Genomic DNA, 14130 nt, shown 5'->3' on the forward strand with positions numbered 1-14130 from the left:
TCATAAAAGAGTTTGGCAATTCCCAAACTACCGGGCCCCGGGAGCACGGGCCCTTTTGTTGCCCAAGTGCCCCCTTCTCCCACTCAGCACTGTTTTCGTTTTCCACAGACTGAGAGCTGCAAGGTACAACTCCCACCCAGGGAGAGAAGGGGGGCTGGCCAAGGGTGCCCCTTTCTACAAACGGGCCTGTGCTCAGGGGGGCTCAGCCACCTTGCTCTGCTGCTGCTGGGCAGGGGGAGGGATCCAGGTCAGGGAGCCCTTTTCTAACTCAGCCCCCTACCACCTATGAGGGAAACCAAAGGGGAAAATTTGGACCCATCCTGGAGGCCAGGGGCCTGCGGGGGCTAGTGTTGGTTTCATGTGCCAAGGGGTTGTTTTGCAGGAAGCCTCCCAGCTGATCCCTAAGGAAGGCTGCCCAAAAGCAGGGACTGGGGCTTCAGGAACAACAGACACACCTTTCTGACCTCCCCAGGTTTGAGCAGTACATCAAATATTCCCTGCTCACAAGTGCCCAGGTTGGCAGGAATTCCACAGCTCCACCAGGCTTGCTGCTGCTTCAGGAGCCATCAGGATCCATCCCAAGCCCTGCTGCTCACCTCATAGACATAGGGGGTGTAGACAAAAACATTCCCGAGGTTCAGTGTAGGGATGCGGAATTCAACTAAGGGTCCTTGGCCTTCCCCTCTGAGGCGCAGGGGCAGCCTCATCTCACGGCCTGGGGAGAGATGTCCATTTCAGTACAATCATTCCCTCTGTTCCACTGGATTTTCCAGGCTGCCTCAGTGCTTATCCCTGACTCTGAGCTGGATGCAGTCATGCTTCAAGCTACCTGGTCTAGGGGGAGGTGTCCCTGCCCATGGCAGGGGCCTTGGGACTAGATGATCTTTAAGGTCCACTCCACCCTTAACATACTGTGATTCTGTGGTTTCCTTCCTGTGCACCTAGAGGAGCTTTGAAATCCCTTCAGTGAAGGCACAAAGCTCATGAAGAGTTTGGCAATTACCAAACTACCTGGCCCAGGAGCACAGGCCTTTGTTGCCCAAGTGCTCCCCTTCTGCCACTCAGCACTGTGTTCTGTTTCCACAGACTGAGAGCTGCAAGGTGACAACTCCCACCCAGGGAGAGAAGTAGGGGCTGGCCAAGGGTGCTCCTTCTACAAACAGGCTGTGCTCAGTGGGGCTCAGCCACCTCTGCTCTGCTGCTGTCTGGGCACTGGGAGGTGATCCAGGCTCAGGGAGCCCATTTCTAACTCAGCTCCTACCACCTGATGATGGATCCATGGCAAATGGACCCATCCTGGAGGCCAGGGGCCTGCAGGGGCTGAGTGCTTGTTCACTAAAGCTGTTCTGCTCTGGAGCTCTCTGGCCTTTGAGGAAATGCTGGCAAAGCCATGGCATGAAACCTCTCCCTGCATTGCCTGGGCTGTTCTGAGCCCCGGCCTTGCACAGGAGACTCCCTGGAAGCTGCAGGGCCAGTGGGAATGTGCCAGCACTGCCCTGCTGACCAGGGACTCTTCCCAGCAGTTCCATGGGAGCCCAGTGGGCTCAGGCTGGCACCATGGCTTCACTGAGAGGGAGAGAAGCAGGGCAAAGGAGCTGCACCTGAGATGCTGCAGTAAGCCACACTTCGATACTCCAGTGCTTCCAGGGGTTCGAAGGTCACCTTGATTTCAGCCGAACAATTGGGCCCAATTTCTCCCTCCTACAACAGAAAGAGACAGCAAAACATTGCTCTTCAAACTTGACATTTCTTGTTTCCAACCACAGGCCTGCAAGGCTTGATTGAGAGCATCAGTGATGAGTGAACAACACAGGAACCAAGGAAAGCCTCCAAACCCAGCTCAACACAGAAGCTCTCAATGCTCAGCTGATCAGCTCCCACTATCCACAATATTCCTGCTGCTCTGACACAAGCTCTTGGTCCCACCATGCTGCTGTCAGCTCCACGGGATGTAACTTGCACTGTGCACTGGTGGCTCTTGGCCTTAGATGGGCCATAGGAGTAACCAAGAAGAGAACATGATCCCCTTCCTTGAAATACAGATATTAGTTAAACTGTTTTGAAAGAAAGAGAAGTTGGGATTATTCTGGGCTTCACTCCAAGATGAGAAGGGATTTTGCTCTGTGCAGACACCAGGCATCCATCATCTCTCCCAATGCCAGTACTCAGAATCAGGGCTCTGGTGGATGGGAGCACGTGGCAGTTTGCTTGCATCACCAGAAAAGGAAGAGGTTTTCTGTCCCTGTGTGCAGGAGAACTCCAAAGGCCCATTTCAGCCTTCCACCCTTGTGTCCAGGCTCACAGATGGCACTGGAAGGGACACTCAGAAATAGTGCAAGGCATGGTTACAGGAGGGGATTGGCATTTCTGTCATTAACCTTGGGCTGAATTTGGCCTCCTTTTGCCAGGGAACCATTGCAAGCTTCAGGTCAGTGTGTGAGCTGGCAGTGCTCCAGCAGCCTCTGCTGAGCCCCACGTGGGGGAGAGCCCCTGCCTACAGGAACTGCTCCCTGGGACACTGCAAGGACACGCAGGCAGGGCCTTGAGCTCCAGCCTGGCAGCAGAGCTGGGCTTTGTCAGGCTCCCAGCCCTGCCTTGAGGCTGCAGGGCACAAATGCTTTGAGCAGGGAGCTCTGCAGCCAGCACATGGGGCCAGCTGAGGATCTGCCCAGTGACTGCAGCCGGGGAAAGGATGCTTGGGAGGAGGAAGAGGAAGAGGAGAAGGAAGAAAATGAGGTTCTCAGCTGTCACTTACCATTGGCTCAATGAAAAAAATGTCACTGGAGAAGAGCAGGGGATCTTCTTGCACCTTTGCCTTTTTCTCCTGGACCCTGCTTCTCAGGAGGGTAGTGTGATCTTCACAAAAGCCCTGCTCCTTCTCTACTTCTTTCTCCTCCATGAAGTTTTCCAGCCTGACCTCACGCAGCGGGGGCAGCAAACGACACTGCCTGCAGCCACAGGGAGAGACAAGACCAGCAGATGGTTTCATGAGCCACATATTTGCAGGGAGAAGTGGGAGTGCAGGAGAGCAAAGCACTTGGGGAGGAGCAGCAGCAGCTCCCCAGCAAAGGCTGAGCCCAAGCCACAAGGGTCCCACATGGATCACAGGATAACTTGCTGTTCATTGGCACAGAAGGGAGTTTCAGCCCACACTTGCAAGCTCAGGAGAGGTTTCCAAAGCCAGCATCCCTCCAGAGAAACCTCCTGGCTCAAAGCCTCTGCCAAAACTGAGGTAGAATCCACCGACCACCTCAGCTGGCTTTTCCTCCCACTGAGCTGCTCGGGGGATGCAGATAAAGGTCACAGAGCACCCACTGCAGCACTTCCCTGGGAAGGGGAGATGTTGCCAGGTAACGTAGGAAGAAGATTAGAGAGACAAGAGCCCAATTAGAACCTGAGGAAATCCAGTCACTGCAATCAACCTTTCCTTCCCAAAATGCCATTCCTGGTTGGAGTATAAATGGAACTGGAATGCTGAGTGCTGAGCTCCTGAAACCCAGGGACACACACCCTAGTGCCAGGGATGGTTTACTTGGCCCAAACCATTCAAAAGCACCAACACCCCCCTGAGGCCACACATTAGTTTCAGTCTTGGGCCATATATCTCACTGAAATGCATCTTTCAAACCAACCTCCTCTTCTCTTCATTCTCTTCTGCCTCAGAAGGAAGAGCCTTCCACTGGAAGTGTGCTGTGATGTTACTCTTGTTTTCGATGAACATGGTTGTCTGGTGTGACTTGGTGATGAAAGTCTTGCCAGCCTCCACGGAATCTGTGCTTAACTCAACATCAATATCTACAGCTTTTCCATGGAGCTTTGTGTGGATAATTTGTTCATCTGGAACAAAGCAAAGGGGCGTCTTTGCTCAGCTCACTGGCTGATGGAAGCACAAGGAACAGAACAAACCCCAGGGCACTGAAGAAGGTGTCCCAGTTTTTATCTGAATGAGCAGTTCTTTGGATCAGTCCATTTGTCACATCCTGACAGCTCTGTGTGTGTAGAGTGTGAGGATGTCCTGGGCAGCTCCTTAAACCCCTTATTTCTGAGAGTGTTTGTAGAGATTTGGCCCCAAGGTGACAGTATGGACAGTGAGATTGGTCAGTGTGCTCTGGCAACCCACCCAGATCACTGGGATTTCTGCATCCAAGTCCTTCAGGTGACAGGGCTGAGGAGCCCTGTTCAGTCCTGCCTTGCCCAGGGTCTCCCTGGGCATCCCACGAGACTCCTGTCTCTTCTGATCCCTTGGATCCCTTGTTGCTGACCAGCAAATATGCCTGGAGGCAGGTGGGCAGCAAAAGGAGGCCCAGAGGAACAAGTGAAGTGACAGCCCACAGCAGGAGGGAACACAGGTCAGGAAACACAACCAGCCTGGCTCTGCAATATGACGAACCACTCTAAAATGAACACCATGAAAATCATCATCATCTCCCTGTCCAAACCCACAGCCACATCAGTCTTGAAATATTTTACATTGTTCTGATCTCAAAAACCAAGCTGAACCATTGCACATCAAATAAAAAAGGGACAAAGGAAAGAATAGTAAGTACAGAGCAGCTTCTACATCAAGACTGAAATGGGATTCCTTAGTCTAGAAATCAAATGGGAGATAGATATGAGGTTTGTAACACCATGAACAGCCTGGGAAATGGGCACAGGGAAAAATTTGTCTTGATTTGTCACCAAACAGGAACTTGAGGGCCTGAAAATGTTGTTAGACAGAAACTACATATATGTGTAAGGGCCACATAGAAAAAGGATGTGTGACAAGCCAGTGGAGAAGCAGCATATGGGATAGAGGTGCCCAAGAAATCCGCTGCATTGGAGAGAGTCTGACGGAGACCTCACATACAGCACTGCCCAGGAATAAAATAAAACTTCACCAGGCATAGCCACATGGTAGTGGAGCATCAGGGATCCTCCTTCCTCCACTCAGCAACTCCCAGCAAAACCGGAGTCAAAAATCTTTGCCTGTTAGAGGGAATCCACTTTCTCAAGCCCCTGAACACCAAGGAGTTTTCAGTTTTCTTTGGGGTAAAGCTGGACAGGGGAGGCACCTCTAGAGGGAATGCAGGGGGAGGGACAACAGGGAGCCATGGTGGAGAACTGTCCTGTGCCCATGCAGGGCCCAGCACTCACCTGTGTTGCAGCACAGGGACCCAAAATGGTCCCCGTTGGTCAGTGCGTGAAATGTCACTGTCACCGGCATGGTGTCACCAGCGCCCAGAATTCCTGAGGTTGGCACCACAGAGAAAGGACTGCATGAACAAAGAGAGGGATCAGGGCTGGGGGGACACCTGGCCATGAGATTCCTTCTGCACTGCAGCTCCCTTGGGCAAGCAGGGAGCAAACCAAGCACAGGCAGCAGAAGGCAGAACAGACAGGGTCACAAACAGCCACTGAGCCACTGCTGAGGAGATCCAGCCCTCACAAGATCCTGGGGGTAAAATGATCTCATCTCCCCCATACTCTGCATCCAGCTCTCTGCAGGGAGACTCAAGGGTCCCACTGCCAGCAATCCCATCAGAGAATGGTTTGTGAAGAGCACAGAGAGGGTTCAGAGCTATCTGCATGCACAACTTGACACTGACTGCCTCAGGAATTTCTCTTTTCCTGCTGCCTATGAACCTCATCTCAGGAGATGCAAATGTTAGGGCACTACCTGTCCTGGGATATTACAGCCTAGGAATCAGACAGGGAGAAGGAACTTTTCCTTGAAGACCAAGGAATAGTTACAGTTGAATTTGCAGTGTGGTTCTTTGGTTTATTTTGCCTTGAAAACATTCTGATTTAGCCTAAAACGGGCACATTTTATCAGCATTTCAATGAAAGCTGCTCTAAGAAAAGGAGCAGTCAAAACCCTGAAAGAGTGCAAATGCAGATTAGAGCAATAGAGTGACATGGAAAGCAAAAAGGAGGATCCATTTACAGTCTGAAGGATCCCATCCCAGCTAAATGAAGTACCATTAGCAGGAGCACATCAAGGAAGCAGAACAGGAGGTTTCTGTGTATTTACCAGCAATGCAGGCTGGTAACTGTTTGCTTGGCCCAGCAGAGAAACTCTGTTCAACATGTTGGAAATGTTAATGCAAATGTGTTGGTGCACTTTGGATTTAACAGGAGCAATCAGGATTGGTTACCAGGTAAAGAGCTCTTGCCTGACAAGCACAAGACTGTGCTTTGTTGCTCAGGGACAGCTCAAGGGAAATGTGCTCCTGCCCAGCAGCTGCTGGGCTTTGTGCTCTTCTACAGCCCCACTGAGGAAACAAAAGTTCCTGGCCTTGATGCTTTGCTGGCATTGGTGCTTTGCTGGTGGTCAATCTGTCACTTAAAAGTGTGTTCTGGGCAGTTTGGTGATGAATGCATCACACACAAAAATAAAGAGAATATCTGGCAAGCTGAGCTTTTTTCATGTCACTTGCTTCAGGTTCAGCTCATGAAGGACCTCTTGCTGCAATGATGGGCTGGGCTGTTCCCATTCCCACTGGTGAGAACATCACTGGCTGATGGAGAAGCCTTGGGCCAGCATTGTTCATGTGCTGGACGTGAGACTTTGGAGGGAGGGGAGGAAAGACAAGGCCCCAGCAGCCCCAGAGCCAGATGGGTGCACGTGCTCCTGCATCTGCCCCAGGGCTGACGCCAGCACTGCTGCAGGTCCCTGCTGGGGCTGGGGGGATCAGTGCCTGCTGAGGGCAAGGCACAGGATTATTCATCTTATTCTTTTGCCAGAAATTCCACCAGAACAGAGATGCTGTCAGTTAAAGGAATCCATGGCCACACTTCAGCACTACCTTCCATTCCATTCCATTCCATTCCCTTCCCCCTCAGATGGCAGGATGGGAATGACACTCCTGGGGGGTGACTTCAGGGGTTGCCTGAGAAAGAAGGTATCATCCTCTTTTCAAATTATCAGGAGAAGAGGATCCAGCCAAGTCCAGGACTCAGTTTCAGGACTGAAATACTGAGTGCAAATCAGCCCCTACATCTCCTACATCCCTGGGCTGTACCCACCAGACTCCTCTGTTCCTGCTGTAGCAGTCATCTCTCTACTCCTCTGCATTTCAGCCAACATCACTAAGCTGTTCCCTGAGCCCACAGATAGAAGAGCTGTGAAGGAGACATCCCTGACACTGTAATAACCAAATGAAAACCACTGCCAAGAGATGGGGCTGGCAGGTTAAATTTTGGCCTTTTATCTGTTTATTGTGAGCTTTTCCTTAAAACAGTTCTCATCCTGTTAGAGCTGCCCTTTCAATGAATCACCATTGCACCCAACAGGCAGAAAAGATAAGCTATGGAGGGGGTTGTAATAGGTTGTTTTCTTCTTCTTTTTAACTAGGTCCATTGGTATGTTTGTTTTCTTGTACGGCATCTAAAGACAGGTCCAGATCTCCCAATGGCACCTTGCAATCCCCAGACACTGCTCTTGCTTTGAGCACTGTGTCTGCTCAGATGATTTCCAGCAGAAATTATTCTATACTTTTATCTTCTAAATCAGCCCAACTGCTTTTCACATATTCCCTAAATGTCTTCTATTTCCTTTACACCTGTGCATATACCTATGGGCATGTGGTATATTGAGAGGCATTAGAGGAGCTCGACCTTCATGAAAGCTCCCAATGAAGACTTCATGATCTTTTGGAAAACATTTAATACAAACCTAAAAGAAACAACAGAAAGACAGGAACTTCAGAGTTTTCAAAAAGAAATTTCAATGAAAGGGGGCACAGTCTTATTCAGAGATTTATTTAAATAATCTGTTTGAAATTTTAAACTGGCTTTCTGTGGGGGCCTGAATATATGTATTGAGAATACAACAACTGAAATGTAGTGAGAGTCCTATGTATTAGATAAGTGAGTCCTAGCTATTCTAAATGAGCTACAGCTGCGAAGGCCTCAGTTGGGCAGCAGCTGTGGCTCTTAAAGGTAGCTGGGATAAAAGGGGTGGGTTGAGAACCCTGGAGGAGCCCCTGAGAAGACATGAAGAATTGCACTACAGAGAACAGAAGTGAGAAGGTATGGATGCTTTAAAGAATATAATAACAACAATACAACAATAGCTTTCAAAGGTTCATCATGGAACAGAAGAGGCAACTGATGCCCTGAGGTGACAAGGGAAATCGGAGCAGCTTTAGTAACAGGAACTGCACCAGCTGCCCACAGCCCAGCTCATGTTGGGCGTCTGATGCAGGGACCACTGGAAAGCTACGTGCCTGTGGCCTCCCAGAGAATGGGTCTATTTGGCTGGCAGTGCTGAGTAAACATTTCAGAAGCTGCTTCTGCTCAGGAGGGTGCAAGCCAGCTACCAACATGTTCCAGCACCCTGCAGGAAATCTGGAACAGAGAAAGCTCAAAGGCTGCATCCTGCTAAGAACACTGAAAGCAAAACCAGATGCCATCCATCCTGCTCACTTCCAGCCAGGGCTGCAGGGCAGCAGCTGTGATGCTCTGGTTCCTTTTGCTGCTCTTTCCCAACTCTGCCATCACCCAAAGGTGATATCCTTTGCACAGGGACAGATGAGCTGCCTCACCTCTGGGTGCTCAGCTGGTAATGAGCTGTCCGGTTACCGACATTGCGAACCAGCAGGGTCTTCTGGGTGCTGTGCTTGACTGGGCACTTGAAGAAGTCTACCTGTGCAGGGAAGTCTAAGATAGCTCTAGCACCGATGGCCTCAATTGGCACAACTATCTTCTCCTTGGCAGTGATGCAGGTGAGCTCATGGAAATAATTCTGCAGGAAAAGAAACTGGCTCAGCACAGGGCATTTAGTGCCATCCCCATGACAGAAGAAAAACCATTTCCTGTAACTCATCCATGGCATCAATTTACCTATTCCACCCCAAAATGAACACTGAGTTCTACTACTAAGTCACATTTTAAAGGCACCAGTGCACTTTGCAAAAGCTATCCCAGTGGCATTAAGCTCTTGTGTCACTTGGGTCATATGGAGAACTGCCCTAGGCCACCATAATTCTCACTCACAAATTTTAATGATGTTAAGTAATTCCTAAGTTCCTTCTAAGGAACATGGAGCTAGGGAACACAGGACATTCCTCTTCAGGTTTCTATATTCCCACTGTCTGAGAATAGGACAAAGTGTTAAACTGACTCTAAGCAGCAAAAGGAAGATGAGAAAACAGCTGCACTCAAAGAGATCCTGCACCTCCGGCCTGGTGTAGAAACATCAGTTGGCTTAGAACTCCCCTCTAACTTTGCCTCTCCAGCCAAGTCAGGAGAAGAACAGTGCTAAGAGGTTGCAGGATGCTGTTGGAAAGAGCCTCTCTTTGTTTGCCTGCAAGGCTTCCTCCCTCCCATGCCATGTCCTAAGCCCTTCTGCATGAACAAGCCTCCAGATGCCAGCACTGAGATCAGACTTGCCAGGGCCTCAGCACTGCTGTTCAAACCTCCATGCAGAAGCACCTTTGGCACGGAATGGGTGCCAGCTGACAGAGCAAGCACAGTGCCAGGCATGAAGACAGAGCCCCAGCAGTGTCACTGCCACGGGCTCTGGGCCCACAGCTCTGCCTGCAGGTGTTGTACCTGCCCTACACCAGCTCCTTCAGGCAGGTGTCCAAGTGCCCTGCAGCTCAGCAACCTGCTGCTGACCAAGGGCACCCAGAGCCCAGTGTGCCTGTGCCAGGCCGGGCTCACGGGCACAGCACGTCCTCTGCCCTGGCCCTGCAGCTGTGCCAGGCTCACTTGTGCTCTGGGACAGCACAGCTGCAAGGCTGGAGAACAGAGGGGTGAAAAAGCACCATCTTTGCTCCAGCCCAGGGCGAGGCAGGGAGGCTGTTGGCAGCCAGGAAGGAGGAAAGCTCTCTGACCTCTTTGTCCCTCAGGTGTTTTCCATAATAATGAAACCTCTTCCACTGTACCTAGAGATGGCCAAACATCTGTCAACACCTCTCTGTCATTTTCATCCTGTTCCCTGTGCATCTTCCCTTGGCAATGCTCAGGAATGTGCAGGGAGGAGAAGCAGAGCCTGTCAGGCCTGGCTGCAGTGCCTGCCAGCAGTGCCAAGGTGTGACTGGCTGCTGCAGGCTGCCTGCCCAGGCCTGGAGCCCAGCTCACAGCATGCAATGGGCTGGAGCCAGAGTGCAGGGAAAACAATGGCTGTGGAGATCATTGTGTGCTTTGGCCCCTCCAGCCTCACCTTGTTCTCGTCGGGGGTGAAGCGGATGCGCACAGGGGCAGAGGCGCCCGGTGGCACGATGTGGTACACATCACTGGGGCATGCCAGCTGGAAATAGGGGCTGCTCTCCATGGAGACCTTCACCATCCGAGCAATCTGCAGCAAAGACAGGAAATGATGACTTTGCCACTTATGGAAACAGGACGAGAGGAGCCCTGTCCGTGCCCTGGTGACATCCCTCCTTGGCCCCTTTCCCAAAGCACTTTCAGCTGTGCAGGCACAGGCACATCATTCACAAGGGTGAGCCTGAATCCCTCCTGTCTGGCTCCAGCACTGTGGCCTGGGGCAGTTGGGCAGTGCCTGGTGGGAAGGAAGGGCCAAGCAGGTCAGCACCAGCAGGATGGAGACAGAGCACCTGAACCAAGTCATCTGCATATTCCACAAGGCCAGAAAACCTGCTGGCTTCTGCCTGCACACAGCCATGCAGTCGTGTTCCAGGGGGGAATGTGCTACCTGAAAGCAAAACATCAAATTGTCCTGGGGGAAGGAAAAAATTCCCTTCTAGCGGATCTGGTTTGGGTAGGGACGTTCTGGGGATAGAGTCATGCAGGCAGAGCAGCAAGAGAGGAGACCAAACCATTGTGGCCTTCCTGGGAATAAAAGTAAACCTGAAAAGCAAAAGAAGGAACACAGCAAGACAATCCCTTAAACAAGGAGATGGCAAAGAGAATTTAAATGGGCAGTAGAGCAGCACGGAAGAATCATAAAACCATGAGAGCAATCAGCTTGCCAAAAGTGATGGAAACACACACAGGCTGTGCCTATTGACTGTGGGCTTCAAAGGCATTTTCTGCCTGGAGAAACATGACCAGCACTGACTGACAGTGTGGGTCCAGTATGAAAAGACAGTCTTGGCTCTCCAGGGCTTCTTGCTGCCTGTGCAGGCAAGCTGGGCTGCTGGGCATTCCTGCCTGCAGCCAGCAGGCCAGGTTCTGCCCTCTGGGATTCACAGACACAGCAAATATGCATTTTCTAGCACACAGGTATCATCAACACCTGAACACCAAAATGCTCTCAAAAAGTCTAAACCAGATGATTTTGACTCCCTCTTGTCTCTTCCCACCAGCCCACTCTTGGCACAAGGCTCATTTGAGAAATGTTTCCCTGACTGAAATTCCAATGGTCTTCCTTTTCCCCTTTACACTGGAAGACAACTGGAGACATTTTTCAACTTTTTCCCTCTCAACTCTCTTGGGAAACTGCAAAACAATCACAACTGAAGGTGGAAACCTCCAGGAGCGTTGGATGTGCTGGGGTTCTCCAAAGGGAAAGCAGAGCACTGTGTTGCTTTTGGAAAAGCTTAGCAGAGCTGAATGAAACTTAGCAGGAGCCTGAAGTGGCACCTAAAGGCTGCCACTGCTTCTGCTCCATCCGTCTGATTGCAGGGCTCTTTCAGAACACGTTTCCTGCAGTGCCAGCGCCATTAATGAGAAGGGATTCCAGCATAAAGTGGAGAAGACTCAGCCCCTGAGCTGACTGTGAGCTGCACAAAGGGAGCCAAACAGTCTGAGAGAGGCAGAGATTCCTACCAGGAGCCAAGATTAACCAAGGAGATTCAGGATGTGGTACAGACTCAAGGCAAAGCTCGAGAGGAGGTAGGAACTGTACAGGCCTCAACATTCCTATCAATCCAGCTTTCAAGGGCAGGAAACTCTTTTGGGATAGATACCATCAATGCATGGCCAAAATCAGGAGACAGTTCCCAACACAGGAAAATTTCCACAATCTTGCAGAACAAAGGTGCTGAGACATTTTCTTCTGGATGTGCTGCAGCAGATAACTTGCTTTGCTGCACACTCGGGGAAGGGCAGCACTCTCCTTTTCCAGCACAGTGTTTAAGCTCCAGGTGCCAGCACTTACCTTGTCCTGATTAAAGAGAGTCAGCACCATTTCAGAGACCCCATGAGCAACGAAGTTGTGAAATACCAGCTCTGGTGGGGAAACCACCAACACGTTCGGTTTTGGGGGAGATGGTGATAGCTGGAGAGGAGAGAGAGAGCAGGGAGAGGTTCAGCTGCTGGGAGGAAGGTTCATGAAGGATCCCTTACACTGATCCCCAGTGAAGCACAGACTCTTGGGGAGCATGTCTGCCCTGCCCACACTGGGCAAACAGTGGCTCGCCTACCTCTGCTCTGAGCTGATCAAGAACTGTTTGATCTGCTTAGAGCAGGCTCAAGCTAAGTTGCTCTTTTTATTTCTCCAGCTTTCCTTCTCCAGAATGCCAGGCAGCACTTTCCTTAAGCACAGCCCTGTGCCCACTGGAGCACTGACTGAGCACTCATGGAGTAAGTAAAACCCACTAATTTACATCAGATTCAATTTTGGGGTATCCTTTACTCTGAGACAGGGAAACTGAGGCCCACACAACTGCAAATACCTGTTTTGATCTAGAACTTAGGCATCAGTAAGAAGAGAACAGTACTAGAGGAGGTGTGAGAGATGAGGTGATATTTGGCTGAAGCCAAAAGGTTTTTAAGTGAAAGAATGGAATTTGTTGGTTTTATGTGTTGTTTGTTGTTTGGATTTGTTCAGGTTGGTTTGTTGGGTGTTGCTGTGAGCTGGGACAGGGATGGGGTTGAAGACATGACCAAAAGGAAGGAGGATGAGAGGGGAGGGGACAGAAAAGTTGTTGGTCATAGACAGTGGAAGTTCCCCAGTACCCCTCCACGGGGAAAGGGGACAGGGACCTGTCCAGCCGGATACAAAGGGGATACAAAGATTGCCTTTTTGTTGGAGGGGTGTTTGCTTGTCTCTGGGGGCAGGGAGACACATGCCCGGCTCAGCTGCATGGTTACTAATAAACAGTTTTCTTTTGCTTTGATGATTTTGTCCTCTTTCATTGCATTTAAAAGTTACTGCCTTTCTAACAGAGGTAAAGGCAAAAATAAAGTACTACAGAAGTCAAGAAAAAGACAAGTGAGGTGAATGCTGAATGAGGATAAGGTTCAGTTATTTTCTCAGCAACTTGGGTAAGCGTAGAGTTGGTATCTCCTTTTTCCATTAGCTTTAAATGGGTGCTTTCTTGTAATTATTGCTATCTTATTTAATACCACTGTAGAGGCATGTCTGGAATGACACAACAACAGCAAATGCTTCTGGACCAGAGACATTGCTTTAAGAAAACTCTCCCCTTCTCCAGCCACACTGCTGTTACTCCAGAGACACAAGCAGGTCTCCTGTGACTCCACGGGAGACAGTCTGCTGAAGGGAGTGGCCGCAGCACACTGTCCCTTAGTTGTGCCTTTCCCTGAGGTGTTCCCAACGCCCTTCTCCAGGGCAGTCCTTAACCTGGATTGTGTTCTGTGTCGCTTGCTGCCAATTTCCTGCTCAACAGCCCACCTCGGTCACCTACCCGTTTGGACTGTGCTTTATACTGAGCCAGTCCTGCCAGAAAAGCAGCTTTAAACACACCTCTAAGTAGGCACTGATCCAGACAAAGCACATCCATTCCGTTCTGCCCAGGGCCAGTCCCCTGTACATCTGGCAGCCTGAAAAATCTAACACCCCGTCAGGGTCCAACACATTGTTCCAACCCAAAGCATTAATGCAATTTGTTTTGCTAAATCTGAAGTGATTCCTGCAGATCCTCAGCCTTCAAAGGCCAACACTGCCACTGTGGAGGGAATCCTGTGACCCCAAGCATCTGATGGTGACCACACCAAAGCAAGAGGTGGCTCCTTCAGAAGGAGAATGGCAAATGGCAATTTTGTGTCTTTGTGTCCCCAGCCTTCCCCCCATGGTTTTAGCAATGGCAGCTACACTCCAGCACAGCCCAGCAGCTTCAGCAGAGGTCAGTTGTGTTGCCTTAGTGAAGATCAGGACTCCCAGTCCACCACTGCCAGCAGTTTGCAATAACAACAGGACCTGGACGCTGAGGTATTTTGCTGGAGGCAAGCCTGTCACAAGTACACCCCCTCTTCAAACTTCATGTGAAACAGAAA

The 14130-nt window shown here is 50.5% G+C and overlaps 1 protein-coding gene across 1 annotated transcript in view; it reads right to left on the reverse strand.

Annotated features, from left to right (window-relative positions):
• The window catches only part of LOC135452980 (hydrocephalus-inducing protein-like), a 64913-nt gene that overhangs the window by 47640 nt on the left and 3143 nt on the right, over nt 1–14130 (reverse strand). The window contains exons 3-9 of the mRNA XM_064723536.1: nt 10151–10285; nt 8529–8728; nt 5137–5255; nt 3633–3837; nt 2756–2948; nt 1602–1701; nt 597–715 (exon numbers count right to left, since the gene is read on the reverse strand). Coding sequence (XP_064579606.1) covers nt 597–715; nt 1602–1701; nt 2756–2948; nt 3633–3837; nt 5137–5255; nt 8529–8728; nt 10151–10285 — 1071 coding nt within the window. The remainder of the gene's footprint in view (nt 1–596; nt 716–1601; nt 1702–2755; nt 2949–3632; nt 3838–5136; nt 5256–8528; nt 8729–10150; nt 10286–14130) is intronic.

This window comes from Zonotrichia leucophrys, chromosome 11 (assembly GCF_028769735.1).
Source record: "Zonotrichia leucophrys gambelii isolate GWCS_2022_RI chromosome 11, RI_Zleu_2.0, whole genome shotgun sequence".
NCBI lineage: Eukaryota > Metazoa > Chordata > Aves > Passeriformes > Passerellidae > Zonotrichia > Zonotrichia leucophrys.